At 37.3% G+C, this 20,815-nt stretch overlaps 1 protein-coding gene across 15 annotated transcripts in view; it reads left to right on the forward strand.

Moving 5' to 3' along the window:
• LOC144967404 (intermembrane lipid transfer protein VPS13A-like) overlaps positions 1–20,815 on the forward strand; it is a 162,796-nt gene that overhangs the window by 135,222 nt on the left and 6,759 nt on the right. For all 15 annotated transcript variants that reach the window (XM_078904553.1, XM_078904559.1, XM_078904556.1 and 12 more), the window contains 12 exons: positions 182–316; positions 1,008–1,159; positions 1,681–1,783; positions 3,548–3,613; positions 5,159–5,215; positions 6,117–6,265; positions 13,075–13,270; positions 13,814–13,889; positions 15,562–15,647; positions 16,712–16,835; positions 17,987–18,110; positions 19,550–19,616. In XM_078904553.1, the coding sequence (XP_078760679.1) occupies positions 182–316; positions 1,008–1,159; positions 1,681–1,783; positions 3,548–3,613; positions 5,159–5,215; positions 6,117–6,265; positions 13,075–13,270; positions 13,814–13,889; positions 15,562–15,647; positions 16,712–16,835; positions 17,987–18,110; positions 19,550–19,616 (1,335 nt within the window). The remainder of the gene's footprint in view (positions 1–181; positions 317–1,007; positions 1,160–1,680; positions 1,784–3,547; positions 3,614–5,158; positions 5,216–6,116; positions 6,266–13,074; positions 13,271–13,813; positions 13,890–15,561; positions 15,648–16,711; positions 16,836–17,986; positions 18,111–19,549; positions 19,617–20,815) is intronic.

Consider the following 20,815-nt stretch of genomic DNA (forward strand, 5'->3'; position numbering starts at 1 on the left):
AGATTGAATATTTCGTACTTTGTATGTTTGTGACTATTTTGTAAAACTAACACCATTGGTTTTTTTTTAATGCCTCATTTTGATTTTGACTTCAAAAATTATATATAAGAAAAGAAGATACTGCTTTGTTCAAGATAGAGAGAAAGAGAGAGAAATTTGTCAAGTTTTGAAATAATTTCAGGCTGATCTGTCCAAGATGCAGATGATGAAACCTTTTATGGGATCTCTTCGTCGTACGTTCCACTCTGGTATCTGGTGTCAGTATCGATCATCCAAGTGTCACACAGCCATCAATGCTACTATACAGACGTTGCAGGTTAGTCTAACCTGTTTTTTTTTTTTTTTTTTTTTTTTTTTTTTTTTTTTTTTTTTTTAAACGATTAATTGGGTCATATTGCACAAAATCTGTCACTGCTTATAGCGATGTACTCATTTACAATTGAGTTGAATGAGTGTTAAGTGCCTTATCCAACGAAAAAACTTTGGAACCAGAATTTTCCATAATCACTATCACCTGTCCAACCACTGACAATGTTTAATATTGCTTGACTTTTGTGACAAGACAAGACTCAGTACCTCTGAGCCACTGACCCAAGAGAATACTTTTGTTCTCCCCTTTTATTTATGAATAGATTTGTGCGGCAGTGTGGTCTTGTGGTATGACACTTGCTTTCGTATCGGAAGGTCCTGGGTTCGAGCCTTGCTCGGTGCATAGTTTGAAAAGGCTCTTTACTCATATTCTCACAGGTGTAAAATGAGTAACTGGCTATTAACAGCGTTGTCTCTGTCCTACATTGTCTTTGTACGAAAAAAATTTTATATCGCCTAACAGTCATCCTGTCATATGTTAATTTTTGCTTTCGGTTAGGGACCCATTGTAAAGCACTTTGAGCACGTTTAGTGAATATTGTTCTATAAAAAAGCTCAAGTTTTTTTTTTTTTAATTGTTTTTATTTATTTAAGCCTGTATCATCTTACATTTACATTTACTTTATGGACAATTTCAGATTGATAACCAATTAGCAGACGCCTACTTTGCCACCCCATTGAGTCCGACTCCCTTGCCATCCTACATTGTAAGGAGGATGGGACCCAAACCATTTGTGGAGTTGGGAATCATGAGGAGGACTGTGCCGGAGCAACACATTGATACCATCAGGTAAATTTGGAATTTACCCACTTTTAACACGATTACTTTCTTATTTCTCTTTTCCTAACTCAGTCAGACGAAGTATCACTGACAATCTTGTGTATCCAGGAGAAGAAAAACAAAAATTATGGTATTGTTCTGACGTTTTGGAGAGCATCTTGAATGCCTCAATAGAGGGAAGGAAGTTTCACATCATCCAGCTCTTCGTTACTGTTTTTAGACCACCTTTTTGATGTTTTTAGATCTCATTTAAATATAAAATCAGACTATTAATCTTTAAAGTTTCACATACTTTTATATTTTGGTACGTTTTGTCTGGTAGGCAGATGTTGTGAGTATTGTGCATAAATATATAGTATCAAGGTTTTACACCACCAAAAATATCAATAACATTTTTTCAACAGTTTTCTTTTCTTAGTCAATATTTCCTAGTTTTAGCTTTCTCAAGCTTAGAAAAAGTATTAATGGCATATTTATGTAAATGTTTGTTCTGATATTGGTTAACACCTTTTCTTATTTTCACCTGTCAGGTATGCCAAGGTTTTGATTCAAGAATTCAACCTTAAACTGGATAAAGGCTTCATTATGTCCCTGGTAGATTTAGTGTCTGACCTCATCCCACCCGAGAAAGAGGTTTGTAATGTTTATTGACTTCATTATGTCCCTGGTAGATTTAGTGTCTGACCTCATCCCACCCGAGAAAGAGGTTTGTCATGTTTATTGACTTCATTATGTCCCTGGTAGATTTAGTGTCTGACCTCATCCCACCCGAGAAAGAGGTTTGTCATGTTTATTGACTTCATTACGTCATCAGTCCCATTTTGAAATTAAGAAATCATAGCGGGTGGTTGGATGGGAGCATCACCCTTGAATCATATACCTATGATGTTCGCATGGGTGTACGATCCGATAGTGATGTTGTTTCTTCTTCTCTTTACTAGCCTATCCTGCTTCTTTGGTTTGTGATTGTATTTTTGACAGGGGATATTTTTTTTTCTGTAAATCTTCTGCCTGTTTGTTCTTGGTTATTTATAATTTAGCTTATGATATCTTTAGGTTATGATTTTGATTTACATTTGTACTATTTTTGTTAGATTGCTTGTTTTTTTGTTTCAGCTGTCTCTCATATAACTTCAATTGTGTTGGAAGAGACCTAAAGCAACAAACAAACAAAAACAAAACAAGAAATCATAACATGTAAACATGCATTGCAATTCCTAATGTCAATCTTTGGAGACATAATGTCACAGTGCTACAATTAAAAAATTGATGCTACAATGCAATTGCTTTGATTTATTTTTGTACTTAACGATTTTCACTTCTATACATGTGACCCAGCTTGTCAAAACATTATTATGTCTGGATGAATTGGACCTTGAATAGTGAATTTTCACTTCAATCATACAAGTTGCAACTCTGTACTGCCAAAGATAATTACGACTGTGAGTGTGGTGAGGGCAGATCATGTCCAACATGCCTAAGCTTTCATTTTGATCTTATCAAATTTTCTGTCGGATTTCATGTAACCGTTAATGCTTCTGATATTTTTAGGCAGGAAATTACATATTTGGAAGGTGCTAGGGAAAAACGAGTTGAGATAAGAATTAACTTGTGACTGCAGGACCTGGTATGAGTACTGTTTTCTTTGGTTTAGAATAAACCTATAAATTGGGATTAATGTCAGTCCCTGACAGGCCTTAAAGTGGTCCCCGGCTTTTTGGATTGTACGTCTTCCATGTTATGGTGACCAGTATAGGCTCTTGTGCATGTCACCGATGCTTTCAGTCCCCCTATAGTTGTTACAAACAAAAACAAGTTAGAATTAGAGTATAAGAAATATGAAGTTTAAGTCTTTTGCAATGCAATATATTGTATTTGTTATCCAACATAACGAAGAAACATTAACCCCAAGTTTCATATTTGTGGCAATCAATATCCAGCACCTGGTGGTACATTTCAACATGATACAACTTTAAGATGATGTATCACAATAAATATATTTTATTGTCTCTCATTTTGTGTTTGCAACTGAAGAGATGACTGGTTCTAATTAAATTGGCGGCTATGTGGTCTTGTTATATGACACTCGCTTTCAGATTGGCAGGTCCTGGGTTCCGAGCCTTGCTCGTTGCGTAGTTAAGTCCTTGGAAAAGGCTCTTTACTCACATTCTCTCACCATACTCAGGTGTAAAATGAGTACCTGGCTATTAACAGCGTTGTCTCTGTCAGAAAATAATTGTAATATCGCCTAGCATGGGTCATGTCTCGTCCTACATGTTTAGTGTTGCTGTTGGTCAGGGACCCCTTGTAAAGTGCTTTGAGCACATTTAGTGTGTAATGCGCTATATACAAGCTCAATTTTTATTCATTTATTTTATTTTTCTTGTCAATTTACAGAGTCAATCTCTCCAGCGAGATCTGCTAATTGTCAAGCAGTCCATCAGAGATGCTGCAGCTGTGTTGGTAAGTTTATTGTTAATTCAGAATGGTTAGCGGAGCTAGCACTTGTGTTGATAATATATGCATCCACTCCAGTGGTGGCTGGCCTCGATTGCAGAGCATCCCTCTCACAGCCAGGCGGAGGGAGTTGTGGGAACAGTAGGGTCATAGGTTTGAACCCCCATTGCTGCAAAGTTTATATTCTCTACTGTCTTCTGGCTCTTTTCTACTCAATTCATTTCTTGTTATAGGTCTATAGTTAATATTTATATTGTTTGCCTCGTCGGGGTAAGAAAAGAGATTTTATATGACATGGATAGTCCCTCATGGAAAGACCTCAGAAGATTCTCATATTACTTCAGAACCATCAAAGATTGGAACAATTTACCGTGGGAAGTTACATCTGCACCCACTTAGATTTATTTATAGAGTTTCTCGATCTCTACTCAATTTTCAACTCAATGTTATTGTTCATGTCAAAATCTTCATGAGTGACGGTGGACATTAATGGAAAATTCAGATTCAGATTCACTGAAACATGGACAGCGATACACAGTCAGACTGAGTCAGACTGAAGAAGAATCGAACCATAGATAAAAAAATGTGTTGTGTTATTTATAACCTATCATCTCTTAACTGTGTTATGTTGAAATGAATTAGATCAATACAATTGAGATTAAAGTCCAAATCATCAAAATTAGGATAAAAAATAATTTCCCCCATTGTTGCTAACCCAAATCTCACTGTCCTCAATGAATATTAAGCTCCAGGTTCATCGTGTTTTGAGACGATTGGTGACATTTGTATAGCAATGTTGTCTTTTCCAGTCCTATTGACCTCAGTGCTGGGTGGAATTCCCTATAGGTAGGGGAACATTGACCCTCCATTGCCCATTGAATTCTTTACTAGTCTACAACACTGCTGTCTCTTCTATCCTTTTATATATTTTGCCCTTTCCTTGTTGCATTCAGTTTCACTAAGACTCTATCAAGAGTCTGTTAGTGATAGGGTAACAGTCAGATAGATATATTGTTTGTGAGAGATGACATTTTTTCCCCTACTAGATCATCTCTATATTATATACTTTGCTAGATTCTTTTATAATCTTGCTTTGTGAAAAATTGAATGTATTTCTTTTGGAAAGGTCCTGTGTCAGTGTCAATGTAGAACTTAGTTGGTTTCAGACTGGCTTCAAGGATATCTTGTTCTTGGACCTACTTTTTATCTCTTTTTAACTTGTCCCCTTTTGACTCCCATAGGGGGCAGAAGTATAAATAAATGTACGCATCGATTTGTTTTTGCGTTTATTAAACGTTTTATCTGTAAAATAAATTCATAAATTCAAGGTTCTTACTTTCAATTCATTTTCTATCCTTCGATCCTCCTTTCAATCTTTCTGTTATGCATTCCATCTGACCTTCACCCTTCACTTTCTCAACTTCCGTTTGCCAGGTCCTTTCAAGTATTTGTATCTATGTTTTAGAATGTATTTTCTTCGTCTTTTTTTTTTTGTCCCATTGACAGGATTGGTAATATTTTTTCATGTTTTTTTTTTCCAAATCTTTTCAGCAAGCAGCAAGACCTCAAAAGATTTACTTTGAATACATCCATTTGTCTCCTCTCAAGGTAACCCCCCACCCCCACCCCACTCTTTCCCCCACCAAATCTGTCATATCACAAATTAAGCTGTGTTTTGAACTTTGTTCTGATCATTGTTTCTTTGTTCTGATCATTGTTTTTCAACCATGAAGAGAGAGATAATATTTAGGTAAATCCTACACTGTCCCAAGTTGTCCTCAGAGCCATAAGGCACAGTGAGCTGGAGTTTATCCCAGTTTCTATAGCGTGAAATGGACAATAGCAACTGCTTGCTACCCTCTAGATAGAATATTTATCTTTTAATAAGTACTTTCTGCCAGGACTACAGTCTCTACTATCCAATCATATATGGGGAGAAGGGGAGATCAGAAAAAAACCTCGACTTCACCTGGGATTGATCTCAATCCCTCTGTGTGTGAAATGAGTGCTCTACCAATTTTGCGACTGGGACCCGGAACTATCTGAAGCAGAATAGCCAATAAACACAAACTAAATATTATTAAGGGTTCAAGATTCAAAGTTTATTTTAGAACAGTTTGCCAATACACAACAAAACGCAATCGTGAAATTTTCAATTAACAACACCAACTTCAACACATTGTAAATAATGTAGCATCAAGTAGATTACTTGTAATTATGTGCTCTTGCTTTTAAAAAAATTAGATTGCAAGAAAAAAAAAAAATAATAAGTTGGACAATGATGATGATGATGATGATGATGATGATGATGATGATGATGATGATGATGATGATGATGATGATGATGATGATGATGATGGTGATGATGATGATGATGATAATAGCTATACAGAAGACAGATTAGAGTGGTAATGGTGAAGAAAATGATGATGATGATAGTGATGATGAGGATAAACCTTTGACCTGTGGATTACAATAATGTAAGGTCTCACCATCTTGTTGTCCACAGTTTCATATCAGTTTGTCATTGAGTGGAACTGTAACAAGATCTGACCCTACCCCTGTGAAGACCAGATCCAGTTTGTCAGGGGATATCATAGACTTCTTCCTCAACTCTGTCGGAGTAACCCTGACAGAAATCAAGAATGTAGAGCTAAGGTAAGCTTAATTTACTATAAACCAGTTTTACAAATTCTGTGTACATTTGTATTTAGTAGAAACGGAGCTTATACAAAAACCTCTGACATTATCTTTCAAGCCGATCTAGATAGCTTACAATACTGGGAAATAGAAAATAGTATGGAATTTCATCTTCAGAAATGCCAGGTTCTGAAATTCACAAACAACAGGAAAATCATACATTCAACACACACAATACATAACAACGCACTAGAACAAAGCGAAATATCTAGGAGTGACAATAACTAACATACTAAATTGGAAAGATCATGTTACAAACATATACAGAAAAGCTTAACTCTACTTTAAGCTTCCTCAGAGGAAATTTATACCACAGCAGGAAGGAAATAAAATTAAAGTGCTACAAAGCCTTTGTTAGACCCATAGAGAATACAGGACTAGAGGGGACAACAGGTAGGAAAACGTCATCAAAAGTGGCTAGTGAGAGGTCGAGCGCCGCCATTTTCTTTTATATGAAACCAGGGACGCTGTGCGATTTAATCTCTATATGAATATCTTTGACTGAGCTCGGTTAACCTTGATTTGTGGACGGAAAATAGAAAAAAAGGCCAGGTTTATGATGATAAACCAAATTAGACATATTAAACTACACTTTTACTTGTACATTTAGACTTGGCTCCAATGATCGGGTTTATATTAATAACTTTTAAAAAATATTATGAATAATTTATAACTCCCTTATTTGTGGGGCGATTTTGTCATTCGTGGTATCAATTTTATTGTAATAAAGAGATAGGAACTTGAGAGTTATTTTTTCTGACTGAAATTATTACTTTGTAATTTTAGCACTAAGAAAAGTGGTTGGTAAATACGTTTGGTACACCTCTTTGATATGCTGCCACCGTCCATTCGTGTAGAATTGTGAATCTCACTGTCGATGCATTACGATATTGTTACGCTGTGGCGACCAGTTATGTCGGTGCTTCGCACGAACATTTGTCTTACATTTTAAGCACTACGACGCACTTCTATTGTATTCAATGTTTACTTCCGTTTTCTTAGTCTTGTACGGTTCGTCCTCTGATCCATACAATCAATCCAAGTTCTATCCACTATTAAACGTTAGCAATAATCTATACACGGATTTTGTTATTACTTTATTGTATCATTACTGACTATTTCTACATTGGTGACCCCGACGCGAATACGTAAAATGGCTCAACCAGATCTCTCACAACAAGTCGCGAATTTGACAGGCCAACTACAGGCTCTTGCTGCTTCCACCAACTTCCGTGAACAACAAATCAACTCTGTCTCCATCAAGCTCCCGGAATTCTGGACTAAATCACCGGAGGTTTGGTTCGCAAGAGTGGAGGCACAGTTCAACACCAAGAAAATTACTCAGGATCAGACAAGGTACGACTATGTTGTCAGTTCTCTTGACATAAATACTGCAGAAGAAATTCAGTCACTGCTAGTAAACCCACCACATCTTGATAAATATGGCAGCTTAAAAAAAGCCTTGATCAAGACCTTCGGCAAATTCCAGACCCAGAAAGACACAGAACTCCTTAATCTTAATGGTCTTGGTGACAAACGCCCAACTGCTCTACTGCGCAAGATAAATGCACTGAATGATGACCCTGTCACTCTGAAACGTGCATTATTTCTCATGAACCTTCCCCCGGACATTCGAGGCATTTTAGCCGGGCACAATCTTACAGACACAGAAGAATTGGCTGAGGCAGCTGACAGGATCTGGGAGACACGCATGTCCGGTGTGCAACATATTTCCTCATCACCATTCCTGACTTACCCTCAGCAGGATGTAACAACCACACGACCACAGTCAGAGGAGACTGTTGCTGCAATTAAGACAGTCCGCCAACGTGGACAGCCTCTTCAACATAGCATGCCCAACTCTATTTGCTATTATCATCAACGATTTGGACCAGACGCCCGTCGCTGCCAAGATGGTTGTAAATTTTCCAGTTTACTCAAACTCAAAGGAAACAAACAAAACTTGCCTTCTTCGGGAAACGCTTCGGCTGGCCGATGAACGTGGAATCGGTCAGCAATCCAAATTCAAACACGTTTTCCATTTATGATAGACGTTTGGGACAATCTTTCTTGATCGATACTGGTGCTGATGTTTCTGTATACCCCGCCTCAACTCAAGACCGCAGAACATTAACACCTTCTATTACACTCTCTGCTGCAAACGGAACATCAATCAAAACCTGGGGTAAACGCACCATCACTTTAGAAATAAAATCTAATCAAGTCCTCAATCACGAATTTTACCTGGCAGATGTGACACGTCCCATCCTGGGTGCGGATTTCTTTGTTTCTAACGCCCTGATAATTGATCTAAAAGGAAAACGACTCTTGTCTATGGACAACATTTCTGTTCCACTTAAATATACTAATTCACCCATAAGCCTTGCCGGCCTCTCAGTGCACCCAAGTACTGCATACTCTGACCTCCTTCAACAGTTTCCAGACCTTGTCATTCCCCAGTTTAACTCATCTCGCAACAAACACGGCGTGGAGCATCACATAATCACCAATGGGCCACCCGTCCACGCTCGAGCGCGCCGTCTCAATCCAGAAAAACTGACTGCAGCAAAGGCTGAATTCTTCAAGATGGAGCAGATGGGAATCATCCGTCGCTCTAAATCAGCATGGGCATCCCCTCTACATGTAGTTTCCAAATCGCATGGCCAACTGAGGCCTTGCGGTGACTACAGACACCTCAATGTTGTGACCAAAGATGATCGGTATCCTCTACCTCATATTCACGACTTCAATAGCCGCCTTTCTGGATGCAACACCTTTTCCAAGATCGACCTGATTAGGGGCTATCATCAAATTCCCATGGCAGAGTCGTCAATTCCAAAAACAGCAATCATTACGCCATTTGGGTTGTGGGAATTCGTGCGGATGCCATTTGGCTTGAAGAACGCTGCCCAAGCATTTCAAAGACTCATGGATGGCATTTTGAGAGACATACCTTTCGCTTTCGTCTATGTTGACGACATTTTGGTTGCCAGTCATTCACATAAAGAACATATTGAACACTTACGGGAACTTTTTCAACTCCTCTCTACAAACGGACTTGTGATCAACAAGGCGAAATGCGTTTTCGGTGTTAGCGAGTTGGATTTTCTTGGCCACCGTGTGACTGCTGAAGGGATTCTTCCACTACCGGACAGGGTGGCCTCTCTACGTGACAGTGCCCCTCCCACTGACCGTGCCGGCCTTCAGCGATTCCTTGGCTTGCTAAACTATTACCACAGATTTATCCCACACGTGGCAGACTTCCTTGCCCCACTACATTCTCAGGCAAGTGGCAAAGGACAATCCATCGTGTGGTCTGATGACTGCAATACGGCGTTTGAAAAGGCCAAGGAGGCTTTGAAACACGCTGTTCTCCTTCACCATCCCCTACCAAATGCCCCAACAAGTCTTACAGTTGACGCTTCCAACTCAGCTGTCGGTGCACAACTTGAACAAAAGCAAGGTCATAACTGGGTCCCGCTTGCCTTCTTTTCTAGGAAGCTCTCAGCCACAGAAAAAAAATACAGTGCGTTTGACCGCGAACTGCTCGCCGCTTACAGCGCTGTCAAACACTTCAGGCATTTCCTGGAAGGTAGGGCATTTACATTATTCACAGACCACAAACCACTTGTCTCCGCTCTCATCAGTCAAACTGACCGCTCGCCTCGACAAACAAGACACTTGTCTTACATCGCCGAATTCACCACTGATATTCAGCATATCACAGGTCAATTTAACGTGGTAGCTGATGCCTTCTCGCGTTTTAATATTATGACGCCCACAGACTCAGCCATTTGTTCCATTACTGATTTCACTAAACTTGCATATGACCAGGTTCACTCACAGGAAATGGAATCTTATCGCAAATCTACCACAGGTCTTACACTTGAGAACATTCCATTTGGTTCATCCACAGTCTTGTGTGACACTTCAACAGGCGCAACACGCCCCATTCTTCCAACGTCATGGACTCGACAAATTTTTGACCAGATTCACGGTCTCTCCCATGCCGGCGCACGGCCCACACAACGCGCCATCAGTCAACGTTTCGTTTGGCATGGGATGAAAAGAGACATACGTAAATGGTGTAAAGAGTGTCATCATTGTCAATCTTCCAAAGTGCATAGGCACACCCGAGCACCACTTGTCGACCGGCCACTACCAACGAATCGATTTAGTAGCCTCCATGTTGATCTCGTTGGACCACTACCCATCAGCCAAGGTATGACTTACTTGTTTACAGTCATCGATCGCTTCACGAGGTGGCCAGAGGCAATTCCTCTTCCAGATGCTCATGCTTCTACCTGTGCTCAAGCTTTGATACACCATTGGATTTCCCGATTTGGTGTTCCTGAAAACATTACTTCCGACCGTGGCGCACAATTCACATCGGCACTTTGGACAGAGTGCAACAGGTGTTTGGGCATCAACGTCAACCGAACAACCGCATATCACCCTCAAGCAAATGGGATGATTGAACGATTCCATCGCCAACTGAAGGCAGCACTGAAAGCCCGGACCACAGGCACAAACTGGTATTCGGAGATACCCATTGTGTTGCTGGGGATTCGTACATCCTGGCGAGAGGACTCTGGCTGTTCCCCCGCTGATTTAGTCTACGGTTCAACCCTTCGTCTTCCAGGAGAGTTTTTGTCGTCAACTGGTCCTGAAACATCTACACCAAAGTCAGAATTCGTTCAGCGGCTACAAAACACAATACGTTCCATGAAACCACCACCCCCCAAGTTTCACGGCCAACAGTCCACATATGTGCCATCCAACCTGGCATCTACTGGTTACGTTTATGTGAGAATTGACTCGCACAGACATCCGCTCCAGCGTCCATACGACGGCCCTTATCGGATTATTGACAAAAGGGACAAATATTTCATTTTGGACATGAAAGGTCGCTCTGAAAAGATTTCCATCGATCGACTAAAAACTGCACACCTCTCACACTCAGACACTAACATCAGCCACACAACAGCCAACCCAAAACCATTGACATTACCTCATTCAGATGACACGCAACTGAAACGCGTGAATTCGACCCCTGTCACGGGACGCCTGGCGACAACAACTCGATCAGGTCGAGAATCTCGGCTACCACCAAGATTCCGCTGAACAACTGTTGAGCCCCGCTGGGGGAGGGGTAGTGTGGCGACCAGTTATGTCGGTGCTTCGCACGAACATTTGTCTTACATTTTAAGCACTACGACGCACTTCTATTGTATTCTATGTTTACTTCCGTTTCTTAGTCTTGTACGGTTCGTCCTCTGATCCATACAATCAATCCAAGTTCTATCCACTATTAAACGTTAGCAATAATCTATACACGGATTTTGTTATTACTTTATTGTATCATTACTGACTATTTCTACAACGCAAGGAATATAACACCTTTTTGAGTAGGCCTAAAAGCTAAAATCTAAAAGTAAAAAATATACTTCTGAGGAATTTGAAAATCACATTGTTGAAATCAGCTTGAAAAAAGAAGAACATTGGTCCTTATTTCAGAAAAATCGGTTGAAAACCAACTGTTTTACGAATAAATTTGATTTTAAAAATTGCTTTTGTTTATTTTAGCTTTTTTTAGCAACTTTTTTATTTATCGGCCGATTTTCTTCATTTTTATATCATTCTTTATATCTCAATGAGACGAGATCAGTGATATACTTTGTTTGTTTCAAATGTAACTAGAACATAATTTGGCTTTTTTACCTATCAACCATGCCTGGATAATATATTCAGCAACGTGGTGATTGTGACGCAACTATGCCATGAGCGTCTTCCAGTGTTTCAACGATGGTTCAGTTCATTGTTGACGGCTGTTTAGCCATGAGTGACCGTAGAAAACGAAAAGGCGACTGCAGACATCAAAGGGTAGGCTTATATCATCAAAGGATGTCTACATGATTGACATGGCCAAATAAGGAACTCATTATCTACTCTCCCATAAAGAATCTGAACACGAGAGGTCGAGCGCTGCCATTTTCTTTTTTATGCAACCAGGGACGATTAGCCACTAAAAAGTGGCTGTTGTCTGGTCTGCTCCCTAGTCTGTGGTTAGACCTTCACTAGAATATAGCAGTTTTTGTCTGGGACCCTCACAACCAACCAGAAATCCAAGAATTTGAAAGAATACAAAACAGAGCAGTGAAATTTATAAATAAAACAACAAAGATAAAGAACACGAAACTGATTTTGATCTGTTTAAGGAGCATACTATTTCCTGCCCCATCAATGTTTTTAGATGTCAAAGGTCACAAATCTCCATTTATCCAGACTTAGACTTGTGTTAGCTATCACTGGTTCTGTTATTTTAATGCCAAAGGTCATTGATAAAAATGGACTACTCTTCATCTATCGTTATTCCATCATCCAGACTTAGACTTATGTAAGTATTGCTGGTTTTAGGTTGTGGTGGTTACCATATATGTAAATGTCAAAGGTGAGAACTCTCCATATATCGTTATTCCATTTTCCAGACTTAGACTTATGGAAGTTATTGCTAGTTTTAGGTTGTGGTGGTTACCATATATATGTACATGGCAAAGGTCACAAACTCTCTGTATATCGTTATTTTATTATCAAGACTTAGACTTATGTAAGTTATTGCTGGTTTTAGGTTATGGTGGTTAACATATGTGTACATGTCAAAGGTCACAGCCCTCCATATATCGTTATTTCACCGTTCAGACTTAGACTACTTAGAATGTGAATGTCAAAGGTCACAACTTTCCACCTGTCGTATTTCCATTATCCAGACTTGCCTACTTTGAAAGAAAGGGAGTTCTGATGACAACACAACAGCTATATTCCCAAGTCCAGTCTCACTTCACACACCAGGCATTACAACAAGCCTATGTCCTTATCCTGGGTCTGGATGTATTAGGCAATCCATATGGCCTCATTAAAGATTTCACTCAGGGACTTGGTGATTTCTTCTATGAACCCTTCCTGGTGAGATGATGCTCTTGGATGATAGTAATAAAAATAATAATAATAATAATAATAATAATAATAATAATAATAATAATAATAATAATAATAATAATAATAATAATAATAATAAAATAATAATAATAATAATAATAATAATAATAATAATAATAATAATAATAATAATAATAACAGCCTTGTCCTACCAGCAGTGATTTGGGTAGCTGGGACTGTTAGATTTGGCCGAAAATTACTTTGCGATATAGCATCCTGTCCAAAGGAAATAACAATGGCTATTGTGTGTTTCACTCAATAGAAACCAGGATAAACCTGGCTTCATGGGCCAAATGGCTCTGAATGACTACTTTAAAGAGGTAATAAAGGTCATCAGAAAGGTAGCATAATTGGGTTTTTTTTAATAAGACAGTAATACTCAGTGTGACTGTGTCATTCGATTTATTTAAAGAAGAAGAAGAAGAAGACATATTAGGTATATTTTATCAACAACTTAGTGGTATTGCTTATAATAAATACGACAATTTCATCTTTTTAAAAAATAAACAGGGTTCCATTCAAGGACAAGATGAATTTGCCAAAGGTCTGGCCATTGGAGTGCAAAGCCTTATGGGTAACACTGTAGGTAAGTTATTGCCATCCGAGTACAAAGCTTATCGGTGACACTGTAGATAGGTTATTGTCAATGGAGTAAAAAGCCTTATGGGTAACACTGTAGGTAAGTTATTATGATTAGAGTACAAAGCCTTATTGGTAACAAAAATGAATAAGACAGCTTTGAAAAAGAACAAAATACCAAACATGGAACTTTTTGGGTTCAAAACCCTTCCTCAGCCAATTACAATAACAATAAAAACATGGTGTTTCATTTAGATGTCAGACAGAAGAGTATTGGACGCGTCTTGTCAGGCAGTGCAGTCTCAAATTGTCATTTCAAGAACGTACTAGCTAACAAGGCAATCCAAAATGTAATTTCAAGAACGTACTAGCCAACAAGGCAATCCAAAATGTCATTTCAAGAACGTACTAGCTAACAAGGCAGTCCAAAATGTCATTTCAAGAACGTACTAACCAACAAGGCAGTCCAAAATGTCATTTCAAGAACGTACTAGCCAACAAGGCAATCCAAAATGTCATTTCAAGAACGTACTAACCAACAAGGCAATCCAAAATGTCATTTCAAGAAGGTACTAGCCAACAAGGCAATCCAGAATGTAATTTCAAGATCATACTATCCAACAAGACATGCCAAAATTTAATTTCAAGACCATACTTGCCAACAAGACATGCCAAAATGTAATTTCAAGACCATACTTGCCAACAATACATGCCTAAAGTGTCATTTCAAGACCGTACTAGAAGACATGCCAAACTGTCATTTCTAGGTTGTACTAGAAGACATGCCAAACTGTCATTTCAAGATCATACTAGCCAACAAGGCATGCCAAATACTTTACTGCCATAGCCTGGATTTTAAGTGATGCATTCATGTTTTTACTATTTTTGTTATTGGCTGATTGACATGCTTGTTGGCGTAAAAAGGTTAGAAATTTTTAATTACTTGACTTTCCCTATTCTCTTTTCTTTTTCCTCCTTTTAAGCCATAAACCTGTCACAATCAATAAAAAAAACAACAAAATCAAATAAAACTAACTAAACAACAAAAACAACAACAGGAAAAATAAACCCTAGCGGTTTAAAATATGTTATGTCTAAAATTGATTTGATTTCTATATGTGCAATCATTTACTGGCTCGTTAAGATTGTGTTTTTTTTCTTTGCATGTCTCTTAGCTTTAGAAAATTATTCTTTATTTGTTTATCCATATGTGTAGATTTATGTTTCTGTGTATGTGTGTGTGTGTGTTGGACAATGACTCAATGAGTTGACCTTATGTAACATTGTTTTACATGATTTGATGAGTAAAGAGAACAAAGTTTTATAATTAAACATTCATAATGCATACATTTTCAATGAAATTGAAGAATTATTTTTTTTAAACGTGTCAAAAAGTAAAAGTTGTATTGCATTGAGGAAATGCTTCAAAAAGTAAATGTTGTGCGGTTTGTACATCAAGGAAATATGTCAAAAAGTGAATGATACATGTTTTTTTTGCATTGAAGAAATGTTTCAAAAACTAAAAATTACATATTGTTTACGTTGAAGAAATGTTTCAAAAAGTAAAAGTACGTGTTTTTTACATTGAGGAAATGTTTCAAAAGATAAAAGTTACATGTTTTTTTGACATTGAGAAAATGTTCCAAAAAGTAAAAATTACGTGTTTTATTACATTGTAGGCGGTGCTGCTGGATCTGTATCTATGATATCAGGTGGTCTGGGACGAACTCTCGCCATGCTCTCATTTGACAGTGAATACAAAAAGGTACCATTTCCTTAGTATATAACTCATAACAAAATTGTTCATATTTTATGCATAACATTATAATAACTATGTATCAATGACACCCCAAATCTACCACATAGCTCGATATTCACCACATAGATTTCTTCAACTCTTAACCCCTTGCTATTTTGAAAATTGCACATTTATTGTCGCTAGTCAATATTTTTCCATCTCTATTTTTTTTCCTTCTACTTCAAAGACCGAAATTCCATTTTTGACTTCATTGCATTATACTTACTTATACTTCATTATACTTACAAGTTTTTAAAACATGTAAAAGTGACCTTGGTTTTTTTTTAAATTGTCAAGAAAAGTATGAAAAACGAATTCTTAAATCTTAAAAGAATTGATAATAATAATAATAATAATAATAATATGGTTTTTATATTGCGCCTTACCCTGTATCTCAACAAGCTCAAAGAGCTTAACAAGAACAACAGTAGTTGTTAAGACTGTTTTCTTAGACAAACGCATGTAGACCAGGAATTAAAGCTATAATTCTCTCATCCAAATTTTCAAACTTTTTAGGATTTAAAGGACAAAAGCCTTCAGTGTTGAGCTTTTATATAGTGCAGTAGCCACTAAATGTGCTCAAAGCGCTTTACACAATGGATCCCTGGCCAACACATAACATGTAGGACGTGACATGACGCCTGTTAGGCGATATTACAATTTTTTCAAAGACAATGCTGTTAACGGCCAGGTACTCATTTTACACCTGATTACAGTTAGAGAATGTGAGTAAAGAGCCTTTTGACTCAACTATGCGCCGAGTGAGGCTCGAACCCAGGACCTTCCGATCTGATAGCGAGTGTCATACCACTAGACCACATAGCCACACTGAGGAATTTGCCTTTGGGTTTATAGTAAAGATGGCCACACAGTATGGCTGGGAGTCAAACTCGGCACCTTCTGGGTACAGAGCCCTTTTCACTGTACCAACTGATGAAGACATTTACTACCACTGTGACTTTTCTAATCCATTCATTTTGATAAATATTTAATCTTCTATCTATTCTTTTTATCTTGTGTCTCTCCAATAGAAACGAAGAGTACGCATGCAACAAGAACCCACTGATTTGCCTTCAAGTTTGTTGGAGGCCTCGAAGACCCTGGCAATCGGCGTTGGACTTGGTCTGTCTGGTGTTGTCTTAGATCCTATCAAAGGTTGGTGAGAATACAACTGGTGTTGCTTGAGGAAATAATTCATTATCATAAAATGGAGCAGAAGCTTTAGGACGTTTTGGGTTTACCCCTTGTCAACAATCCTGGCCTCCCATGGTTTTGTCCTGGCCCTGGCCCGAGTTCTTGGTTGGGAGGGAAACAGTCAAATGTACAATTAGAGTTTTGGGAGATGATATTTTTTTGTCTTGTAAATCATCTCACTGTTATGCACTGTATTATTTTTTGTTTTACATATATATGATTATGATTAGTAAACATTTTAGTATGTTCTTGGTGCGGACCTGTGCTTGAGTTGGGATGAGACATTTAGGTGATCTCAAACCAAGTACATTGATGGTGTGCTCTTACAATCTACACCTATTTCCTATTTGAACCAGTTCCCCTTTTGACTTTCTTTTTCTAGGGTGCTTTAATTGTAATTCTAGAACTTTTTCTTCCTTTATACTGGCGCTGATTTGACCTAAATGTGTTGCACGTGAGTAAAACCCTTAAAAACAATAAAAAAACTTGTCAACAAAACAGAATGAATAAGGCACTAAGTGTGAGATGTGAAATGCTCCCTGTGTTTATTGATTTTTTTTTATCATCATCATCATCATCATCATCATCATCATCATCATCATCATCATCATCATCATCATCATCATCATCATCACCATTATCATCATCATCATTATTATTATTATAACTATTATCATTATTATTATTATTATTATTATTATTATTATTATTATTATTATTATTATTATTATTATTATTATTGCTACTGTTATTAACACTGTTATTATTAAATGTTTTTTTGTTTTTTTTATTAAAGAAAGCCCATCAGAACCGTTAGGCCCATGGAGCAGGAGTTTATTCATAGCCTGAAGCGGACAATAGCAATTGCTTACTACTCTTGGGATAGGGTGCTAGTCTAGTACTTTCCACCACATCTCACAGACACAGTTACCCAGTCATTGCTGCGTGGGCAGGGGGTTGAAAATAATCTCGACTTCACCTTTGTATTTAAAAGAAGCAATATACCAATTGAGCTATCGACCCACCTCCCCCCACATTGAATGGTAACATACCGGACAAATGGAGATGAAATCTTTGATAAAAATCCATTTACTTTCTTCCACTCTATCCAGGAGCTCACGAGGACGGTGTGGAAGGTTTCTTCAAAGGCATTGGGAAAGGTTTACTGGGACTGCTGACCAAACCCACTGGAGGTGTAGTGGACATGGTCTCCATGGCTTTTGATGGGATAAGAAGGTATCAATAGTTACATTTACCTTTAAGATGTCACTCATTGTCTCAAATAGGTTTTATGTCCCGATGGTCTACAAACTAAACATTAAATGTTTTATTATTGAAAAGAATGAATATGATTTATTCAACAGACAAAAACTAAAATTTCACATTTCAGGTCAATTTCTCTTTAAAATCTATTTTTCAGGTTTACCCTGCCCCAAAATGTGACCCTCAACATGTATCATCGTTTTTTAGATCAGTCATTGAAAGTGTGTTGCCTTTTTGTATATCAGTCTGTAAACATTAGGATGGCTGATAAAATGCTTTTAAATCACACTATCAAAAGAGCATCAAAATATACTTATGGAGTTGACGATTTTTACATTTTATTTGAAAAGTGCTATCCACGAACATTTCACAAAATCGAAGATTGTAAGAAACCATCCCCCCAATAAACACACCACAGCGTCTACTAGAAGTGACAGGGTTCTCTCCATCAAAACCAAAAGTGAAAGACATAAATGTTCCTTTCTCCTGACAAGATCAGATTATTCCGTACACGAGAATCTCTATAATACTATTTATTTTATTTTTATTTTTAGCTGTAGATATGTTTTACATTCTTATAGATAATTTTAACATAAAGATTAGTTATACCTACTCACTAACTGATCTATTTCTACATCATTTTAAATTTTCAAACATCTACAAGGAACTGTTTTAGATTGTGATAGGAAATATACTCTTTAAAATATATCTATATAATATTCACTATATTACACATAAAAGATACATCTTATTTAATAATTTTGATTTTGATTATTTTAATATATTTATAATGCTGATTTCTGTGAATTTTAATGTCAATACTTAAATCCATCTCTTTTCTTTGCCATGTCTATCGTACAATTTCCGAAAAGGATAGATAAAGTTGTTTATTATTATTATTATTATTATTATTATTATTATTATTATTATTATTATTATTATTATTATTATTATTATTATTATTATTATTATCATTATCATTATCATTATTATTATCATTATCATTATTATTATTATTATTATAGCTTGACACTTCCCTAACTGGGTGAGGTTCCTCACCTTCCACAGTTGGCAGGGAGGCACTCACTGTGTCTTCTATCCCCCTATATCTGTTTTCCAACATGCTTTCTGTCTTTGTCTTGGGATGAGATTACTTGGTTTTGCCCTGGCCGGATACCCTTGCTTGGAGGGAAACAATCAAATGTATAGTTTGAGTTTTGGGAGATGATATTTTTTGTCTTGTAAATCATCTCTCTGTTATACATGTATTTTGTTTACATATTATATATGAGATTGTCGATTTGTATTGTGATATAATTATTTGGTCAAGATTATGTTATGAGTTTACAAAGGCTACAGCGTATTCTCCACTTTTTCACTGGGATATTTTCAAATCACTCTTATCTCTACAGAGCTGCTGAAATGGACAGTGGAATCATTGCGCGGAAAAGACCTCCAAGATTTGTGAATCCTCATTTTGTGAGTGTCAAACATTTTTAACGATTTCCCTGACAACACATTTTACCTCCCAAATCCTTGACAACTGGGTTAGTTTCACCCGTATACTTTTATGTAAGGAAAATATTTGTTACCAAATCCCTGTTGACTGGGTTGGTTACACCCATATTCTTTTTATATAAGGGAATTATTTGTTACCTAATCCTGTCACCTGGGTTGGTTACACCCTTATACTCTTTATGTAAGAAAATTATTTGTTACCAAATCCTGGCACCTGGTTTGGTTACATACTGTTTATATAAGAAAATATTTGTTATCAAATTCCTGACGACTGGGTTAGTTACACCCATATACCTTTTATATAAGGAAATTATTTGTTACCAAATCCTGGCACCTAGGTTGGATAAGGAAAATATTTGTTACCAATTCTCTGATGCTGGTTTGGTTACATCCATTAAAAAATTACATCATTTATCATATATTTATTAAAACTAATAGAATAAGCGTTTGAGTGGTTATATATTTGACTCAAAAATATGAAATAAAATATATTTTGTCCCCGATATCAACCAATATTGTGATCCAATGAGCCATGACAACCCTAAGTACTTGTCTATCACCTGAAACAAACAGTCCACAGATCCTAGCATCATTCACAATTTTAACACAGACGATTGAAAAAAGAAAATACATAGTTTTGTCAGGTGTTGCGATGTGATTCATCAGTGTATCAAAATATTATGATTAATACTCACTAACATTAGGACTGTCCAATTTGTCTGTTTGAAATGTATCAAAGATAGCTATTGGAATTCAGGAATATTTCACAAACAACCATCCCAATCAAAGACCACAAACAAACAGCCATCCCAATCAAAGATCACCAAAAACTACCAACAACCAGCCATCCCAATCAAAGACCACCAAAGACCACAAACAAACAGCCATCCCAATCACCAAAAACCACCAACAAACAGACATCCCAATCAAAGACCACCAACAACCAGCCATCCCAATCAAAGACCATCAAAGACCAACAACAAACAGCCATCCCAATCAAAGATCACCAAAGACCAACAACAAACAGCCATCCCAATCAAAGATCACCAAAGACCACCAATAAATAGCCATCCCAATCAAAGACCACCAACAAACAGCCATCCCAATCAAAGACCATCAAAGACCACAAACAAACAGCCATCCCAATCACCAATAACCAC

This window comes from Berghia stephanieae, chromosome 3 (genome assembly GCF_034508935.2).
Source record: "Berghia stephanieae isolate SIO BIC M18660-M18661 chromosome 3, UCSD_Bste_1.3, whole genome shotgun sequence".
Lineage (NCBI taxonomy): Eukaryota > Metazoa > Mollusca > Gastropoda > Nudibranchia > Aeolidiidae > Berghia > Berghia stephanieae.